The sequence below is a fragment of the Homarus americanus genome, unplaced genomic scaffold (assembly GCF_018991925.1).
Source record: "Homarus americanus isolate GMGI-L3 unplaced genomic scaffold, GMGI_Hamer_2.0 scaffold7626, whole genome shotgun sequence".
NCBI lineage: Eukaryota > Metazoa > Arthropoda > Malacostraca > Decapoda > Nephropidae > Homarus > Homarus americanus.
This window is the reverse complement of record NW_024718273.1, coordinates 18,684,111-18,703,897: the sequence shown is the minus strand read 5'-3', so window position 1 is coordinate 18,703,897 and position 19,787 is coordinate 18,684,111. Positions and strand designations below refer to the sequence as shown.

General features: G+C 38.0%; 2 protein-coding genes across 4 annotated transcripts in view; one reads left to right on the top strand and one right to left on the bottom strand.

The window, feature by feature from the left end:
- Nucleotides 1-753: 753 nt before the first annotated feature.
- On the bottom strand, nucleotides 754-7,492 carry LOC121859522 (nucleoporin Nup43-like). Of its 2 annotated transcripts, none has more exons than XM_042356384.1 (8): nucleotides 7,260-7,492; nucleotides 6,893-6,988; nucleotides 5,535-5,658; nucleotides 3,737-3,850; nucleotides 2,970-3,112; nucleotides 2,600-2,738; nucleotides 2,113-2,253; nucleotides 754-994 (listed from the first exon to the last, which is right to left on the bottom strand). In XM_042356384.1, the coding sequence occupies exons 1-8, from the start codon at nucleotides 7,383-7,385 to the stop codon at nucleotides 819-821; spliced, it is 1,059 nt and encodes a 352-aa protein (XP_042212318.1). In that variant the 5' UTR covers nucleotides 7,386-7,492; the 3' UTR covers nucleotides 754-818. The 2 variants fall into 2 exon arrangements, with proteins under 2 accessions (XP_042212318.1, XP_042212319.1); XM_042356385.1 differs by having other exon boundaries at nucleotides 7,231-7,310.
- A 498-nt stretch (nucleotides 7,493-7,990) lies between these two features.
- LOC121859521 (FHF complex subunit HOOK interacting protein 2A-like) overlaps nucleotides 7,991-19,787 on the top strand; it is a 28,031-nt gene continuing 16,234 nt past the window's right edge. Inside the window, exons 1-7 of one of the 2 annotated variants that reach the window (XM_042356382.1) lie at nucleotides 7,991-8,102; nucleotides 11,271-11,434; nucleotides 15,207-15,353; nucleotides 15,965-16,183; nucleotides 17,643-17,765; nucleotides 18,577-18,756; nucleotides 19,083-19,282. In XM_042356382.1, the coding sequence (XP_042212316.1) occupies nucleotides 11,309-11,434; nucleotides 15,207-15,353; nucleotides 15,965-16,183; nucleotides 17,643-17,765; nucleotides 18,577-18,756; nucleotides 19,083-19,282 (995 nt within the window). In that variant the 5' untranslated portion in view covers nucleotides 7,991-8,102; nucleotides 11,271-11,308. Of the gene's footprint in view, nucleotides 8,103-11,270; nucleotides 11,488-15,206; nucleotides 15,354-15,964; nucleotides 16,184-17,642; nucleotides 17,766-18,576; nucleotides 18,757-19,082; nucleotides 19,283-19,787 lie in introns of those variants that run through there. The other variant, XM_042356383.1, reaches the window with a different exon arrangement.

Genomic DNA, 19,787 nt, shown 5'->3' with positions numbered 1-19,787 from the left:
TAAGGCTCGAACTCGCTTATGTTGAGGTACTCGTGTATCAAGGGAAATGATTGCAGCATTCTTGATCTTGGTGATATGCACTGCTCTTTGGGTGATCATAAAACATATTTTCAGGCTGATAGAATAAAGTAAGCAAGACAGAAATACAATATGTTTTAGTCAGTCATGTAATAACTCTTGAGCATCTACAAGGGGGATGCCATGACGATTTTTATCCAGGATTTACTGTATAATTGCCAGCCTCTCTCTCTCTCCCCCTGTGTGCAAACTATCATGCTGTGACATGCACAGTACTGCTGGCACCAGTGTGGTATCTTTACTTTCTTAATTTAAGTTTTTCCTAAATATAAAGATATTTTCTTCTGTACCTGTACCTATTTTTCTTTAGGTCATCCATGGTGACGACCTAAACCACATAACTAAGGTTCGTATTTTATATCCTTCTTATACGATGAGTACTGTATTGTACAGCCTAACCCTAAAATGTTATATTGATAATTTGAGGGTCATTGTATATACCACGTCACCTTATGGTAAATTAAACAAAAGTCAAATTTGAGTTTGCTTTTTTGCACTGTCTGACTCCCTCATTAAACACTGCAGTCTTGGGAGAATGTCCAAATATGGACCTTTGGATAATTCAACATGGGTTGTTGTTGAATTAGAGGGGTTCAAACGCACTTTCTTATTTTACAGGAATCATCAACTGCTATACTTATGGGATATTTCTTTGGGAAACATAGACTCAGAAGATATTACAGAAAATTTTATTCCTAAGCTACAATACAACATACAACGTATAATAACCAGCTATTTATTCAGTACAACATAACTTTACGAACTGTGAAGATGGCCTCGTTGTCTGAGCCGGCAATAAGGGTAGTGCCCTCCACGTCGATGGAGTTGATGGGCAGCGGTGACTGTGGAATCACGCACGTTGTATCAATGGCTCCTCTAGCCACATCACTACTTAACCACACAGTGACACTGCCTCCTGTAAACATAATGCCGATTAAATTGATAACCGCAATACTGTACAACTCGACCATTACAAAGTATGATTTCTAAATACAAGTAAGACCTTATTCCTAAGTAAAGCTCCTCTAATATCTATCTGTATGGAAAGCAAATGAAAACATATTAAACTTAGCAAAAACTTCAAGAAAAATACTTGAAATGTACAGAAAAAGAAAAATGAGATACTTTGTCCATATAATTAGGGATGGGGGAATATTAATGGGCAAAGTTGATGGTCAAGGCAAGACAGAGACATTGAGATGCATGACTGGAATTAAAAACTGGATCCCCAGAGATAAAAAAAACCTTAGATGATTGGTGAAAACATTTAGAGTGGAGGACTGTGGTCGTCAACCCTCACACATGAGGACGATATTATCCATCCTTGTATTGTACAAAATGTTTCCTACCATAAATAATAGCGGCATAAACAATTATTTATATTCTGCTACATTTTGCATCATTCTTATATACTTCTGTTACCTTTGGTCCTATCTTCATTACTTCCACTAATATACACACACAATACTCTACAAGAACACACACATAATCTTCAACTATTACAAGTACATTAGAACCTCTAAACACCGGACTTCAATAAACCAGAATTCACTTTTTTCGGACTCTCTGGGGTGCTCCAGACCTCCCTTCCATTCACCAGCAATATTAGCAGTACAGTACTTACATTTAACACTATACAGTAATTAACAGTCATATCTATAAAAAGTGTTATTGACAGCTAGTCATATGTCTGATTTTCCTGCAACAGTCTAGATAAGCAGGGTTATGTTCCCTCCCCCAGATGTGCTTTTTTCGGACTTTCGCTTTTACGGGACAGAAGTCTGCCCCAATTAGTCCAGTGTAACGAGGTACTACTGCATCTTAATGACCGAGTAAAGGATCAAAGGTTAGAAAAAATAGTTAACTTTAGTTGAAAATGCCACAATTGGCCTCTAGATATAACTTTGCATGAACTGATGTATAGGTCCCATAATCTTGCATGCTAATAGACTGAATTGTTAGTAATGTTACCTGGAAATAACTTAAATCATGCAAATGTAATATAAATGCCCTAAAACTGTTTATCTATCTCACCTGGCAGTTCTCGGGTACTCTTAAATGAGGACATGTGTGTAGGCCGTGCAGAAGCTGAAGCATCCCAGTGAAGCAGCTGGCCATCTAGACCACAAGTAAACAGGTGTTCTGGTGCTCCCGGGTGGAACTTTACTTCACTAACTGTAAAATGCACACCTTATACACAACAATTCAGGGACCAATAAATGAGGACCATGTAAAGTTTTTCTAATTTTCTGTGGGTCTAAAAAATATCTGGGAGCTCAGCCAACTCCATTAAAATATCTATTCCCTTAAAGGCTGACACCAAGATGCTCAATAAGGTTAGTGAAATATTCAAGAGAATTAAATTTATATATTGACATTTTTATGCAAATACTAGAGGGTTAAATTACATAAGCGTATATAAACCCAAGTTTTATAACTTCATAAATTGGCTAAGTAACTTTCTATTCACAGATGCAAAAATTTAATTGAAATCAGTTTCCTACTGTGTACAGACACTTACTTGGTCCGTTGTGAGCAGATATAATGGAGAAGGGCTGGCCAGTGTTACGCATGTCCCATATGGCAAGGGCTCCATCCTCCCCTCCTGCAGCCACCAGGTGTTGCTGGGTGGGATGGCCAGCAAGGTGACATACAGCTATCTGCCAAACACATCAAATTAATGTTACCTCATACTGTACTAAATAAAAGTGTACTGTAGTATATGTTTAAAGTGGAGCTAAGGTAGTAGTATAAACATACAATCATCAGAGAAATGAGGTTCAAGGATAGCTTAACAAAAATAAATACACTAATGACATTCAACAAGGAACTGGTGTTACACTTGAATCAATTCCTGTAAATATATTCAAGATGGCACTACCAAGAATCACCTGGTCAGGACTGAGGAGTGTGGCCTTGGCTGGCTGAGAAGCTCGAAGATCCCACAACTTAAGGTGTCCCTGCATGTTGGCCGTCACAACCTCACTGGCACGCACATAAACCACTGCATAAACACTGCACCCGCCCACACTCTCTGACAATGAGAGTATGTATGATGATATAACTACTTAACTGCCTGTGCTCCTAATTCAAGGGACATGAATTCTATGTTATAACCCAAGAATAAGTTAAGCTCTTCTCATATGTGGACAGCCACCCTATCAATCTGTGGGAGCTAAACACAACTTAGTGTGTTAACACATTAGTTTCTAAACATCAGACAAGTCAAGGAAGCTAAAAATAAAAAATAAATCATGAGTTTATTGAGACACTAAATCATTGGCTGTAAAACTATGGGTCGCCAAGCTTTTCAAATGGGGCATGAGATGCCGAGCTGTTCAATCAGGTCACAAGACCGTTATGGTAATCAAACTGCAAAAGAGGCTGTAGATAAGAGTTTATACACTTCCGCTAGCAGTAAATATTTTCGCCCACGACGGCAGCGTAATACTGCACTACAATATGCCTTATATAAAAAATAGAATCACACAGTACATGATACTAATAAAGAACTGTACAGTACTACTTTATAAGTTTTATATTGATAAGAATTGATGGTTTACCAAAAACATATTGATACAGTGTTTATTTACAATATAAAAGAAAACCAAGACTCAAGGATTACAGTTGATGTGAACTATGAGGAGAGCTTACACACCTATGGTTCTATTAGTAGCTTTCTGGTTGGGATTAATGATGACTAGTTTTCCATCTTCACCAACTGAAGCAATCTGGTCTCCATTGGTGGCTAGAGCAGTACACGGGGCAGCTCCTGTCAACATATCAAGAGTACTTCACCACACCTGACAGATACAATACTTACAGCTATAACAATTTCAAAACAACAATCTTTCACACACACACACACACGGTTTAAATATACAGTGTATCAGTACCAGTACTACAGAAAATAATAAAATATGTAACAATATTGATAGCAATAAAAAAATATATTTACAGCCTTTAAGATAATCTTATACAGTACAGTACTGTAGAGTGATATCCCCATTAGCTAGAATAATTGATGAGCTTTTCCAGGAATAAGAGACTTCCGAGTACTGCACAATGCAATATTGAGATTAATTTTTCATCCCCCCAAAAAATCCCACAATTCTTCCAGGTACCTATACCTGTACTACAGAAAGTTTTCTGAGTCTAAACTACGTGCCTCATGGACAGACACAGAGCTGTATTTATTTATGTAAACATCACTGTACATGTACAGTACAATATAGTACAGTATAAATAAACAAAATGTACAGTTGCCAGCAAAAGTTCTCTCACAGCCCTGTGTAACATGTTCGTAAATGTGCTGTGGGAGGACTTTTGCTGGCAACTGTACCTGTACAGTAAACTTCAATAAATCAGACTTCAGTGTACTGTACTGCATCAGAATCCACTTTTTTTCAGACTCTGAAATGTTCTGGACCGCTCCTATATTCACCAGAAATAAATTTTAAAAAGTCTTGAAAATCCAGCATCAGTCTGGAGGGTTTGTGTATTTTTACATGAGGTTGAATGTCTTTGCATGGGTGTCGTGCGGCATGTGTCTCGCTGTCACCAGTGAGTTATTACAGTTACTAGGCTTGCAAATATTTTTCGAAGGAGAATATCAAGGTACTGCAACAGAATATCCTACGACATAATAACAGCTTGAGTTAAATTGCACATCTTTCATCACAAGCATACTGTATACAGGTAGGTCAGGCCAACTTTTGTGGGTACAGCGTATGACTGAGGGATTGGGAAAATTATGTGTATGATAAAAATATTGCTTTACACAAATTCATTTGTCAATATTATCATTGTGAACAAATAAACTCTACACCTCAAGAAATAAAAACTGGTTTGTAAACATTAAGTGTGCCTTCTTATACATTAGAGAGAGAAAAATTTGGGTTTTCTGTTCACTGGGTAGGGAGGGATAATACTTAGTGCTTTGAACAATTTAACCCCTTCACTTCAGGGATGCCACTTTTGATATTTTATTTGGCTAAAGCCAATGATTTTATTCAGCTCGGAAGGGACCCCGTACACAAGGTGTTAAGGGTTAAACTAAGAAGTAAAACATTGGTCCTCAAAAAGATGTCCTGCAAAAATCATCACTGGCATAAATTTTTCCCTGTCATCTCAAACTATAATAAATACTGTGAGCAACTATCCTGGATGATCAGATGAGTGAAAGCTTCCCAAAACATGTATGTACTACTGTGATTCTGTGGAACTCCTATACTGGAACACACACAATAGTGACCTTTTTTACCATATTAAAATTATATTCAAACATTAATTCATTAATCTAATCTGCAATTTCAACTGTTCCTGGATACTGGAAAGCAGTTAATATTAAGGCCTGCTACTCATCTTCTCAATCTTTTTTGCTAAAAATGTACATTTTGTAGATTAAAAACAAGAAACGGTATTTAGATATAGTACAGTAAGAACAAGTCTCTTACCTCCTAAAAAGGAGTGTAATCTGTCCCAAGACATTTTTTCCTCTATGTGATTGCTATTGTTGTGCTTGTATAGCTTCACGCCCCCTGTACTGCTCCCTGCTGCAAACATGTCTCTGGTAACATACTGTATAAACAAGAAATAGTTCATCATTCACTTACCACAGGCAAAATTTCACCAATTTATTTGATTTCAAGAAATTTTGGCCAGTTTTGACAGAACTATGATCTCTCTTCAATGTCCCTGAATATTCTGACATTAAAAGAAATATACTGTACAGTAATTCTACTTTTATGACATGTCTGCACAAGCTATAACATTCAATTTGTCACAGTTGGCTCCACTCTCACGTTTATCAGTTGGTGTTGTCAGTGGTCTCTTTACCTGGGATGAACCTTCCACCCATGACCCTGCTGTTTACCTGGGATCCTCAACCTCTAGCACACTCACCAGTGGTGCTCTCTGATGATGACACCCCTCTTGATGTCACACCATCACCCAGTATGTAAAACCTCTACCACCACTATCATCTCATCTACCCAAGCTGATGTATCTGCATTTATTGGTAAGGGCACTGTACTGGATTGTCCTCAGATAATTATTGTATTTATTTGTTTTATGGTTTATATGTCTTGAAATTGTGTTGAAAATGGGTCTGAAACATTTAATTTGGGGTCATGGGACACATGCAATACTATTTTGGTTTATGTGAGAGTTGTCAAGGGCGCATCCCTTGTATATATCAAGGACACCAATACTCTCTAGGTCACCTGTGGGAGCCTTCAACCACTCTATTTATTGCTAGCTGTACCATGTTATTAAAATATTTGCACTAAATTGCTAAGTAATATGACAATAAATTAGATTTGACAGTTAATTTTTGCATTTGAATCAATGAGACATGAAGTCTCCAAAATACTGTATTCAAAATTGGGTCACACTCTAAAAACTTTGAGAACCAGTGCTAGACAATTACACTTAGCTGAGGAAACCCCTTTTGTCAAAGGGTTATTCTACAGTGTAATCTCCCAGCTGCTATACACTTTCCCTCCTCACCCCCAGTACCCCATCTCCCACTCACAGAAAGACACCCACCCTGCTCCCCTCCACTCACTAGTGAATGTGCTTCATATTCACACTTTAGAGTTCGGGGTTCAAATCTCAGGAAGAGAGAAGATTGGCAATACTAAGCGGTAAAAAGTGGAGTGAACTATACCTATAATTCTCTCAAGTAAAAAGATCTAATTAATCTTTGCAAAAATAATAAAAAGCAGCATTAAGATGAGTATTTTGTATACGTATTACCTACACAATGTACATAATTTACACTACTTGTGCGTCACTATATTAAACACTGTACCTGTATGTCATTAACATTGCCTGAATGCATCAGCTGGTTCACAAGTGTGGGGTCATCTTCTGACTCTGGGACGTGCCACACACCTACAACATTCTCCTGCAAGTGTGATACAAATGAAATATAACCACAGACTGCTCTAGACTTGGACTCTGCTACACTAACATAAGAAATAAGAATAAGGACCAGCAGCTATTGGACATAACTGTACTGTCTCCCAAACACTATACAGTACTAATGTGAGCCCCAAGATGTTACCAGTATAACATTTGTTCATTGAGATATACTACAATAACAACTGTGACATTAGCCTAAGGACTACTTATACAGTAATACTTAACGAGTTTCCCTCGGTCATTAAGCCACTCACAGTGTCACCCCAACTACCGGTGACCAAGGTGTCAGTCCTCCCGTAGTCTGACAGAGGAGGCTTCCAGCGTACTGCCTTCACCTTCCTGGACACATATTTCTTGGAGACCACCGCTTTACCCACCATCACTGACTGAGACTGACTGTGTGAGTGACTGAGACTGACTGTGAGTGACTGAGACTGACTGTGAGTGACTGAGGCAGCGTGAGTCTGTTGTTGTCTCAAACACGTAAACAAACTAAACCAATATTAAATATTTGTATTAAATTAACTATTTATAATTAAATGCTCCCTTCTTACTTTTTTTAATACAATTTAAAGATTCTTATCAACGTTTTATCCTTCTATAATATGAAACAAATAACAATAATGTATTCAATGCAGAGTAAGGCCAGTTCTAATTTATTTTGAATTTATCATTATCATTATATTTCCTTGATTAAAAGACAAAATTTTAAATTAAACCTAAATTTACTTACACAAATAAGATGTGAGTCGTCAAGGCTTTAATGTTAAGATAATGATTTACTTTTTAATTGAGTTTGTTTCCCCATTTTAAAACCTCTGAGTTCAACTACACACACTAATTTAATTTTATTTCCATATATTTCCTGGTGTTACTTTCAATAAAATTAAATTAAATAAAAAATATAAAACTACTGATGATGATAATATTAAAAGTTACATCTGGATATGATATATTTAAGAGGATATTTTTTTGAACAGGTAGTTGAACAGTGTCCACGTAGCAGACGAAAACAGGCAAATGTTGAGGAAAATATATGGCAATTTAAGGTTAATTACCACCATAACTACCGTGTGTAGCCCTTACTGCACCAACTAGTAAGTAAATTATACTCTTCTTGTCAATATAAGTAGGAAATTATGAGTGTTCCTTGGTTACCGATGGTGAAGTGAGAGGTATGGTAGTAGCTGTCAGGTTTGTTCTTGTTTATTTGTGTTTAATTGTTTTATGTAGTGAATAATAAACATATTGTAGGAAGAAACATTTGAGTTGTTGGCTTAAACCTCTCATTAACTGTGATCTATGATATATATGTAAAACAGGTCATAGATTAACTTAATGTAGGTGAAGGCCAACCAGTACTTGACACAAACACAGTGAAGGAACAAGGTACCAGCCATATCACCAGTAGGTACCAGCCATATCACCAGTAGGTACCAGCCATATCACCAGTAGGTACAGCCACATCACCAGTAGGTACCAGCCATATCACCAGTAGGTACCAGCCATATCACCAGTAGGTACCAGCCATATCACCAGTAGGTACCAGCCATATCACCAGTAGGTACCAGCCATATCACCAGTAGGTACAGCCAGTAGGTACCATATCACCAGTAGGTACCAGTATCACCACCAGTAGGTAGCCAGCCACACCACCAGTAGGTACAGCATATCAACAGTAGGTACAGCCACATCACCAGTAGGTACAGCCATATCACCAGTAGGTACAGGTACACCAGCCAGCCACACCACCAGTAGGTACAGCCACACCACCAGTAGGTACAGCCACACCACCAGTAGGTACAGCCACATCACCAGTAGGTACAGCCACATCACCAGTAGGTACAGCCACACCACCAGTAGGTATGCTAGGCCTCGTCATTTCCTCTAATATGTCATGGAAGTCACACATCCTCAACATTGCTAAAGCTGCCTCCTGAAAGCTGGGAATGCTGTACAGATGCCGTAGCTACTTCACTCCTGAGTAGTTGCTTCAGTATATCAGGGATTCATTCGTCCTAACTTGGAGTACTGCTCTCATATCTGGGGTGGCTCTTCTGCTGTCCAACTGTTAGATAGGGTGGAATCAAAGGCATTTCGCCTTATTAACTCTCCTCCTTTAGTTGATAATCTTTCTTCCCTTTCTCTTCGCCACAATGTTGCTTCACTCTCTCTCTTTTACAGGTAGGCTACTTTAACGGGCAATGTTCAGTGGATCTGGCATCCTGTGTACCGCCGGCAAGGCCGTGGGCTCGTCTTGCCCGCGGTGCCCATCGTTTCTCTGTGGATGTCGGTCACACTAGAATAACCCGTTATAGTACATCCTTCTTTCCTCACACAGCCAAACAGTGGAATGCTCTGCCTTCTTCTGTGTGTCCATACTCATACTATCTGTCTCACTTTAAAAGGCTGGTTTTCCGGCATCTTCGCGGTGTGGATTAACAAACTTTTAATCTCGAATTTTTACTTTATTAATATTATTTTTTGTCCCCCAGGCCCTGTTGTGGGTCAGTGACCTGTGCCTGGATGGGCTATTCCCCACAACAAAAAAATGCTAATGGAGGCTTAAATCCCTTCATCCCCACTCCTGTGTAATCAACCTTTCTCTTACGGAACTGTCAAATACTAAGCAAAAATCCCGCAGGAAGGAGTTATGAAGTCCTCTTGAGGCTCGATCCGTGTTGAGTCTTAACTACGGTACATTGATACAACTCGAGTAGAACGTAATGACCAAAACCTGAGTTGATCCTTCTTTTGGTACGCCTGCTCTTCACAGTGGTGTTGGTAACTCTGACTGGAACAACAGTTCTCTTGACCAAAAGCCCTACAAAAAATGACTCACCATGTGACACTTTGTCACTCAAATTATTAGTTCATCTAAATAAAGTACTGTAATTCACCAGGATTAAAGTGAGTTTCAAGAAAAGGTTAACTTGTCCCAACCTGGTGAAGTCATCCGAGGGCTGCCTACGCTCATCAGACTATTTATTCATATTACTGTAGTTATAATACAACTCCATTATTTATGCATTTTTACAATTGAAACTTAGATTATATGAATTATACTGTACAGAGTAATCCACGACGTACCCCAGCCAGCTAGTGCTTTTAACAGTGAATTAATATAGAAGCCCACCACCCATGCATACAAAGATGCTATAACACTCCTGGTGCATGTTGTCAAGAGGCTTTATTTACAGAACACTAATTTTCTGGTCGACATATCACTTTCAGGCAGTCCCCGATTTACGACCATCCAACTTATGATCATCCATACTTACGAACGGGATCCCAATATATTCATCGCCAAAATTTTTAATTAAAATCGTCATACTGTATGAGAAAAAAAAATCTACTTGTTAAGTTATTTATTTTTTGTAGACACAAAAACATATACAGTAAGTGTACAGTAGAGTCTTTGTTAAGCTTATATTTAACAGTGCGACGACTACACCAAACTTATCTAGTTATTCTTTCATTCCTCATCAACTTATAAGAACATAAGAATGGAGGAAACTGCAGCGGGCCTATTGGCCCGTACTGGGCAGTCCCATTTACACCCAACCCCTATTGCTCATATATCCATCCAACCTATATGCATAGTATCATTATATTTAAAAGACGAAAATACTCTTATGTTTTTCAAGAACTTTATTTTATTTTCTGTAAGCTGCAGAATGAAAAATTTATCTTGTAGGAACACTAGGGAAAAATACCTTCTATGAACACACTGGCTGTTTCTCTCTTCCCTGTAGCTAAGTGATCTTGTGATCAGCATGGTGACATGCCCCACCGAGGAGCAAATAACATCTTTTTAGAAAATCTTACTACAAGTCCTCACATAAATATTGATAACTGTGAGAGCTACAGTACAACTGTAGACCATTTATCCATAAGTTTATTCACTGAAGTTATTGTTAGTTATTTATTTTTTAAATTAGTGATAGGGTCAGTTGTGGTACTGGGCCTGACAGATCACTTAATACTCCATAAGAAAATGATCCTCATAACCCAACCTTGACTAAGATACATTACAGTATCCTTTAGTAAATTTCTTTAAATATTAAAGAATAAAATCTGCCTCCAGAGATTATACCTTTGTTTAGACAAAGTGATTCAGGGATCCTTTTAAATGTTCTCTAATCTTAAGAATACAGTACAGTTAAAACTTTGTTAATGATTACTGTCCCGGGTATACAGTACAATATAGATTTTAAAGTCGTCACTTATAAACACTGTCTAAGGATTGGTTTATACTTGTGCAGGTTTTACAGGAACAACATGGCTGTGGAGCTGCTGCCTCATGTCCTGCACTGAGATATTTGGCTTTGTCCTGAGTGAGACATTGTGTCGTACGAGTCGCGGGAGGAAGCACGACCCCGTCATGTTCTCACGTATATCTGATGCTCTGCAGGCTGCTGCTGATGTTGTGAGTTAGAACAGATCACCTGAAGATTAGCATCCTCCAACTTATTTCACCTGGTGATTAAATATCCTAATACTACCTGGGGGAGTTATGTTAGTTTAGGTTTGTAGGCTAAATGGGTTGAGAGTTAATCTTCAGGTGACTCGGTAGGGCCTATTGTGTGTTATGTTCTCACGAGTTGATAATATTTTACACTGTTAATATTCTTTAGTTACTCATTTCCCCAAAACTTTTCAATGTCTTGTGTGTTCTTGTCATTTTCCTTAAGATTTTTCTTACTTTTTTTTAGTTTTTCATATATACTTTTTACCAGTATATCTCATTTCCTTTTTCTCTCCCCTGTTCTTTTTTTCTGTTCTCCTCTCCTGTTTCCTCAACTTTTTATTTGTTTACTTCCATATTCTTCATCTCTCAACATCCTTCCCTCTTCTATCTCTCCATCATCCTTCAACTCCTGCCCATTTTATTGATCAGTGTGTCCATTTTGTCTTATTTTCTTTCTCCCCCTTTCATTCTGCCTTCTGTTGTCCATTTTTTTATGCCTCATTTATGGTGATATTGTAAGGACTACCTGTACTATACTTCACCTGAGGGTACTGTACATTGCTACTAGTGGCTAGCTTATCTATTAATACCTAGCTATTATGAATGATTGAATACCCAGGGAATTGTCCAGTGACATATGGAAGTTTGCCTTACACACTGTATTCCCCCAGACATTTGAAAAAGTTGTAGATTTGTAAAAAAATAAATAATAATAATCACAGTTTTTGCTATGCTGTAATATCCCCAATAGCCAGAACTATCAGTGCAGAACATTTCTGTGTTAAAGAGATTTCTGGGTATTGAAATGAATTCTTTCCCCCAGAAAAAAAAAATCACATTTACTGAATTTTTTGGGGGCCTTAGTGAATGTTTCCGAGTCTAAACTACATGTCTGGCATGAAGCACCATTGCTAGGAATAAGCAGCTTGGCAGCTTCTACTAGCTTGAATACAGTAGTAGAAGTGAGGCTTAACTCCAGTTGGACTTGTATTGTACAGTATATAATAAATAAACAAAATATATTAACATACTGTATACTGAACTGTACTTTACTGTACGGTACTAATCAGTTGTCTTGTGATGCAGGCAGGCCAAATGGTGATATGATACTGTACAGGATGGCCTGTCTTTGTCCTGTACAGGTACCATCTACTGTACAAGGTGTTGCTAACTGTTACTCTCCTCTCCCGTCTCCCTCCATGAAGTGTTTTCGCTGAGACTCTCCTTGGCCCCTTGGTACTGCGGGTTTTTTCTCTAGCTCTCACATACAGTGTGTGTACAATGGTACACACACTGTATGTCAGAACAGAACCGAAGTGAGACAAGCACTTGTATGCCTGAAACCAGTATGTATGATGTCCTTCACGAGTATCAATTAAATCTGCACTAACACTGCTACAATCTGCCACTTGAATAACTTCAATATCTTCACAGGTTCCTTAGTTGTGGTAATATAAAGGTCACAAACATTAACTGCATTTTTCTGTTTTCAATTTGTGGAATTTGTCTTATTTTGGTTCTGTGCTACAGTGCTCCTCATGTGTACACACAACCCTCTACATACTAGGCTACAGTAGGCATACAGTACAGTACTTTCACACTTATTGTATGTGCAGTACATATACATAACTGTACAGTACAGTAATCACTTTTCATGTCTTAACACTGATTTAATGATATTCTTGGCTGTTTGTATCTTGGTACAGTATTGTACAGTGCATATACTGTACTGTATGCTGCACAATGCAGATCGTAGCTATGCAAAAACAGCATCGAGTGAGCAAACAAGCTTTTACTGTACAATGGCAGCAGACAATGAACTAAGAGTGCATTATGACACTTAAGTTTGAAGAGAGAAGCTGCAAAATACTTCAGCCAATCATAGGCATCCCTTGAAGTCACATGACAGTAGTAGCCAATCACAGCACAGAGCACTCTGAGCCTACAACCTAAGTTCTCCATACAGCTAGTCCACCCACACGCTCGATGCAGGATGCAATCTCTGAAATTCACTGGAAAACCAAAAAGGGAGAAATGTTTTTGGAATTTCTCGGAATTTTCTTTTTATTTTCGAGGGATGGAAGATTAAGGCTGATGGGGATGTTACTGTAATTATTGAGATCTAATATACTGTACTGTACTGTACTGTATAGTCTAAATTATGATACAGTAATATCTCCGTTAACCGGAATCCCTCAAACCCGGAACTCCCCGATAGCCAGAATTGAAATTTTCCGAGGGGCACATTTTCTGGGAAATTCTGAGAAAATTTTCCCGATACCTGGAAAATTCCGGGGATGGGGGAGTTTTATCCACGTTTGAGAGATGAAAATGAGGCGCATTTTCTGGAAATTCCGAGAAAATTTTTCCGTTACCCGGAAAATTCTTGGGATGGGGGATAATTTTCCAGGTTCGAGAGATGATGTAATGGGCAATTTCTGGAACTTCCGAGAACATTTTTCCGTTACTTGGAAAATTCCGGGGATGAGGGATATTTTTCCGGTTTTGAGAGAGTCGTCTCGTTACCTGGAAATCTCTCATTCCCGGAAGTGGTCTGCACCAATTGTTCTGGCTATCAGAGATATCACTATGCAAGCTTGACGACCTCAGTTGTTGAGACGTGGTACTGTACTACATCATACCTCTGTTAATGGAGCCTCGGTGAATGGAATTTGGTTTAATGGACAGGAAAATATATTAATTTAATAGTTGCTGTATAAAAGTGTTTATAGTTTCATTCAAGAACAAATTCAATCGACCATAAGTGAAAAAGAACCAACGATATAGTGCGCCACCATCTTTGTTGTTTACTTCCTCTTAGCCAATCAGTGATCGCTTCAAAACTTAAACAGTAGCCCGCTAAAATCTATGTTCATTTCATCGCGGAAAGTCTTCATATTTTTGCTCCATACGTGTATTTTGTGAACATTTTATACCCATTATGTCTGGGAAACGGCCTGCAGGTGCGCGTGTTGGTAAACCAGCCAAGGTGCCCAGGAAAGTCATTACTGTAGACGTTGAAATTGAAAGTGATACAAAGGGTTTTGAGGCAGGCAAGGAGTAGGTGCTCAGTAGGAGGTAGGCAGCAGTGGTAAACCAGCCATCAAGCTCCAAAAACATTAACTAGTGAGTGTTACTTATTAAATTTAGTTTAATTTATTATTGGTGTTAAAGTCTTCATTGGAATATAAAAGTTAAGCATTGTTATCTCGTGACAGCCAATTTCTTGTCTCACTATCGTTGTGCTGTAGCGGTTTGTTTGCCGCTTATTGTTTACTTTTCATAGGGAGACAGCAGGAGAAAATCATGTGTATTTCTAAGTAATTGCAACTTTTTTTCTAATATTTACAACCTATTTGGAACTGTTAATCATTATTTAGTCATTCTCTAAGGAAATAGTAGTATACAATGAGAGTTATTTATCATTTAGAATAATTTTACTGTTAGCAAGAACACATCTCCATAAGCACCACGTTATAATGGCCTCTTTTAACTGATATTTCACTTAGCGTTCCGTCCTCAATAATGTATCTTGTCTGTTATAGAAGGTCTTATTGTAGTGCATTATAAAACCAACAACACGTCACTTTTACAAGTCAAGGAAACATATTTTTAGGATGCATGAATCACTGTTTTGTTGTGTACATGTATTTTAATCACAGTATTATGATATTTATAAGTTTTAATAAAATCATTACTGTATATGAAAACCATCACGTGCTTCTTACAGATAGCCCCACCATGCCCACGTGTAGAGGATCTGCGTTACCACTGGACTCAGCTATCAATAGTATGTCAGAGATGCCAGCACAATGAGGGGCAGCCCCCAGCCATTGAAGAAACTCATGTCACAAGGCACCTCTCTCAGATGTTGAAGGTAGGTGGCGACTGTTCTTGCTGGCTTTCCTCATACTTCATATTGTTAGATTTTATACAACAGAGACGATTACATGTTTGGCCCCCCCCAAAAAATGTTTCCTTTCATTCTCTCTTTTTTTTTAAACATCCTTGGCTAGGAACAAGAATGTGGGAAAGTAATCTATGAAGTGAAACCATCTCCTTAAATTTTGTGCTTTGAGTTGACTGAGGTGACACCACTGTATCAGTGCTTGCTACTCATTTTTTGCTTTAGAAATATTATACTAACTCATGGCCTCAATTATATAAGGTGTTATCAAACTTATAACTGCAGAAGTCACATACTGTACAAGAAAAAACTCTGTGATAAATGTAACAGGGATAATTGATATAAAGTTGGTGTGGTGTAAGAGAGGAACTTTGTATATGATGTTTCATTATACTGTAGGAGGTGATTTGGGATTGAGATCTTTGCTGCAATATGGAAAAAGTGATATTGGCATTACTGTACATGCTCTATATATTACTGAGATTACTTTTAACTACTGACTGATAACATAATTATTGAATATGTATGAATTACAAATTTATTTACTACTAGAAGAAAAGTTTATATGGATATCAATGCAGGCACTAGTGGCAGAGGAGCGAGAGCAGCGTGTAGGAGGACCGCTGAGCCCATGTATGGAATACCTAGTACAAGAGAAAGTGTTGGCCATGTTAGCTACACACGCGCGTGCCGACCGTCCCCTTGGGATACGTCAGCATGTTTATATATTTCTGGTTGGCGTCCTGAACCATCTTCATCACTCTCACCTCCATCACACGCCCATACACAAGTCTCTCCAGGTGTGTTAGTCTCTTACAGTCTGTCAGATTGATTAGTGAACATTAAAGAAATTATAACCTGTATCAATTAACATTTATATCAAATTATCCAAATATGTATTGAAAGCCAGTTCACATTGAAATGAATTCTCATTATTTAATACAGAATTATCTTTTGCAATGATTTCTACGTTGTCATCAATGTTTTACAGCAATTTTCCAAGGTTAAGCCATGGTGTGATTACCTGATGGCAGCTCTCCATGCTACACCCTCTCTTTCATTTGGTTCTTAACCCTGATGTCATTTCTTACATCCTCTTCCCATGTTAACCTTGGCCTTCCTCTCCTCTCCTTCTTAATTAAACTCTTTACCCAGTTTGTCTCCTTTCTTCTCTTTCTCTCCACATGCCCAGATCATGTTGTTCTGAACATGATTTCTTGTAAATGCAATGTCACGTAGCACATCTGCCTCACTATTCTCATTTCAGATCGATCAAGCCTGTGTATGTTACCCTCTTTAGCATGCCCATGTTTCATTGCCATTCAACGTCACACTTTTTACACCAGTTGCATGCAGCTTCCTTTCTCACAAAGGGAAGGTCCTCTTGCCATCAATAAAAGCAACATCTCCCTAAACTTTCTTCTGCCACTTCTGACTTGCAATTGAGTTAACTTCAACACCACCACCAGCTTTGATCATGTCACCCAGGTACCTGATACAGTCCAGGGATATACACTATCCATACTGTTGAATTTCTTCAGCCTTGCTAAAGTTGCATGAGATGTTGCACATACAGAACACCTAGAGTCAGCAACATCCTGCAGTCTGCCATTTATGCTACTGCCCCTCTTTTGTACCAACCTCTTACAGCTCTTACTGTATTCTTAGTCAATCTCTGATCATTAATACTAAATAACTAGTCAATTAAAAGATATCTGTCACCTCTTCCCAATACTGTGTTACCAGATCACCTGTCTCACATCATACAGGTGGGTTGGGATGAACTTCTGCCGTTGACTGTATACAACGGGTCAGATACTCTCTGCTCTCAGCACTAATTCATCAGCATACAACAACTCCGAGGGCAGACCTATCTAAATGTCCCATAAAGGTGCCTCTAGAACCATAATAAACACCATGAATATATATTTTTCAGTTAAAATAGAAGAAAATATTGTAACATTCGCTAGATCCCTGTACTGTACATCAGTCTTGGAAATTCGTAACAGCCATGACCACTTTACTTTATCCTCTTCACCACTGAATGGCTTATTAGTTGCTTGGGTCATGATGTAACTCACTAAAAGACTCCCTCTACAGAGCCATAGTGCTGTGTTCCACTTCATGAATCTCCTGGTCTGTTACATAATTTCACTTGAAACATTGATTCTTATCCTAATACTAGACGGATTCAGCTTCAGTTCCAATCTACTCCACAGTCCACAGAGAAGTTATAATCAGCCAGTCAACTTATTCCAGACAATGGTTCGGGCGAGCTGTGAGATGAGAGCTTCTCCGTATGAAACTGAGGAAATCGAATTCTTGTCCACACTGTGTGAAAAAATACGTCAAGATAGCAGTATAATCCTGCTATATATACAGGTAGTACAGTACATTGGTTGATGTAGTTGTCTCAGTAGGTGAGGGGTTGGTGGAGTGATAGAAGCTTAAAGACAGTTTAGAAGTACTGCAGAGGATCTGTTTTATTGTAGACATTTGAGAAAGAAAGAATAGGGATTTATGTGTAGCGATGTCTCCTTTGTGAAATTATTTGATAAAAGATTCCCTTAATAATAGATCAAGGTTTAATATTGATTTATGGTTATAAATTTTGTTATTTTTATTTTTTTATTTTTAGTGGAATTTAGGTAGAAATTCAGCATCAGATGGGCCTACATTGTCTGCCTGAAGTCATATCTCAATCTAGATTCCACATAGAATTGAAAATACCTGTACTCTAATTGTCGTAGAATTTACTTATCCCAAATTAAAACTACTTATTAGTAAGAGAAATTTACATCTAATAGTTTTATTGAGCTTGCAACTCTGTGGTTAATTTTTACCACAAAATTTAATATTAATACTGTAGTTCAATCACAGTGTTTCTACAAATAAGATAGATTACTGCTACAAAATGTTAGTTGCTTATTTTTAAGGTATCACGCAAAGCTATTTAATATGGAAAGTGGGAAGTTATGTAGGGTGTTGAATATGGATCACCAAGCAAGGTGTGATGCTGAGGAGAAAAGGGGTAAACTTGAGTCTTATTCTGTATATTTTAGAGGGAAGGATCAACATGAATCACATAGTTAGTATCTGTGTTTCATGTATTTGGTTATATCCTACATATCATATCATTGAATCCAATTTTAATTGTTTTTTAATGTACTGTACTTACATTTTCATATTGCAGCCAATAGCATTAACAGGAGGCATCTCAAGTGGTTATACCCCAGAAGACAGTCTCCCACCAACTCCTTCCCATGAGGGTACCGCCACCACCACAAGTGATTCATCCTCAGTAGTGTCAACACAGAAATCACTGCCTAAATTTCCTTTGGTTGATGCTCTTCTTAACCTCTGTCACAGTGCAGTAAGTATTAATTATATTTGGTTACTTTGCTATTTTTAGGAGATAAACTTGTAAGCATTAACCTCTCAATATTTCTTGAACAGTATTTAATAACTTAATGATATTTAAGACCAGTAATTGAAGAACTAAGATAAAATGTATCTATTGTGAATTATTATGAACATTATATTTAGTCTGATGACACAAATGCCAATCATATACAGTACTCTCTGTATTGTGTAAAGTAGCAGAATATCTTATAAATACTGTACTTTATTTTTTTTTTAAATCTAATACACTACTAATATGTAATGTTAAAAATAAGTTAACATCATAAAACTCACCAGGACAGCCAAATATCTGCCACAGCCCATGACTGTCTGGTGGGCATAGCCAGTGTTAGAGAAGGACAGAGTAGCTCAACAATAGCCAGACACACACTCCTCCCCCACTACCTGGCCACACGTTTAGTCACAGCCTCTGACAGTATTCCAGTGGACACTGAGCCTGCATTGATAGAGGACATCCCACTGTCAGAGAGGGTCAGGTATGTAAAGACAAGTTTGACATTACAGCCATTTGCACTTAATATTATACTATGAGTCTTACTGTGCAGAATTTGTGCTACATATTTAGTTAGCAGTCCCAGTGGGGGTCTGAAGAGACTTAACGTCGAAACAATTAAGGAAACTGGACGAACTATCATGACTGAGTGATAAAACAAATGCAGTTCTATTTCCAGATTAAAACCTGGCTTACTGTAGCTTGTTTTGACAGCCGTCTGACGTAGTATAGCCATCGATGGCGTCTCAAAAATAATAGTGGTCCGTTGAGACGGGGGAGTTAAAGGTAAACAAACACAGATGATGATAACCTTCACTATGCTTTCTTCCATGCAGCTTCACATGGGAGTCACTTTTATCCTCTTTGTCACTGATTGGCTCGTCACTTGGTGTTGAATTGAGATGCTTAATGGAGAGGGACAAACAGATTAAGCCTGTTTAATTTTATTTGTGGATATTTAGAAATTTTTCTTATTTTTCATTAAGGTT

What these genes read in the sequence shown, in the direction of transcription:
- LOC121859522 (XM_042356384.1), bottom strand. Translation starts at nt 7,385, where the DNA reads ATGGTGGGTAAAGCGGTGGTCTCCAAGAAATATGTGTCCAGGAAGGTG. An exon ending in GCAATGTTAATGACATACAG is followed by an intron (nt 5,659 to 6,892) that starts GTACAGTGTTTA and finishes TTGTTTATACAG; the next exon opens with TATGTTACCAGAGACATGTT. An exon ending in ATCTGCTCACAACGGACCAA is followed by an intron (nt 2,254 to 2,599) that starts GTAAGTGTCTGT and finishes TGCATTTTACAG; the next exon opens with TTAGTGAAGTAAAGTTCCAC.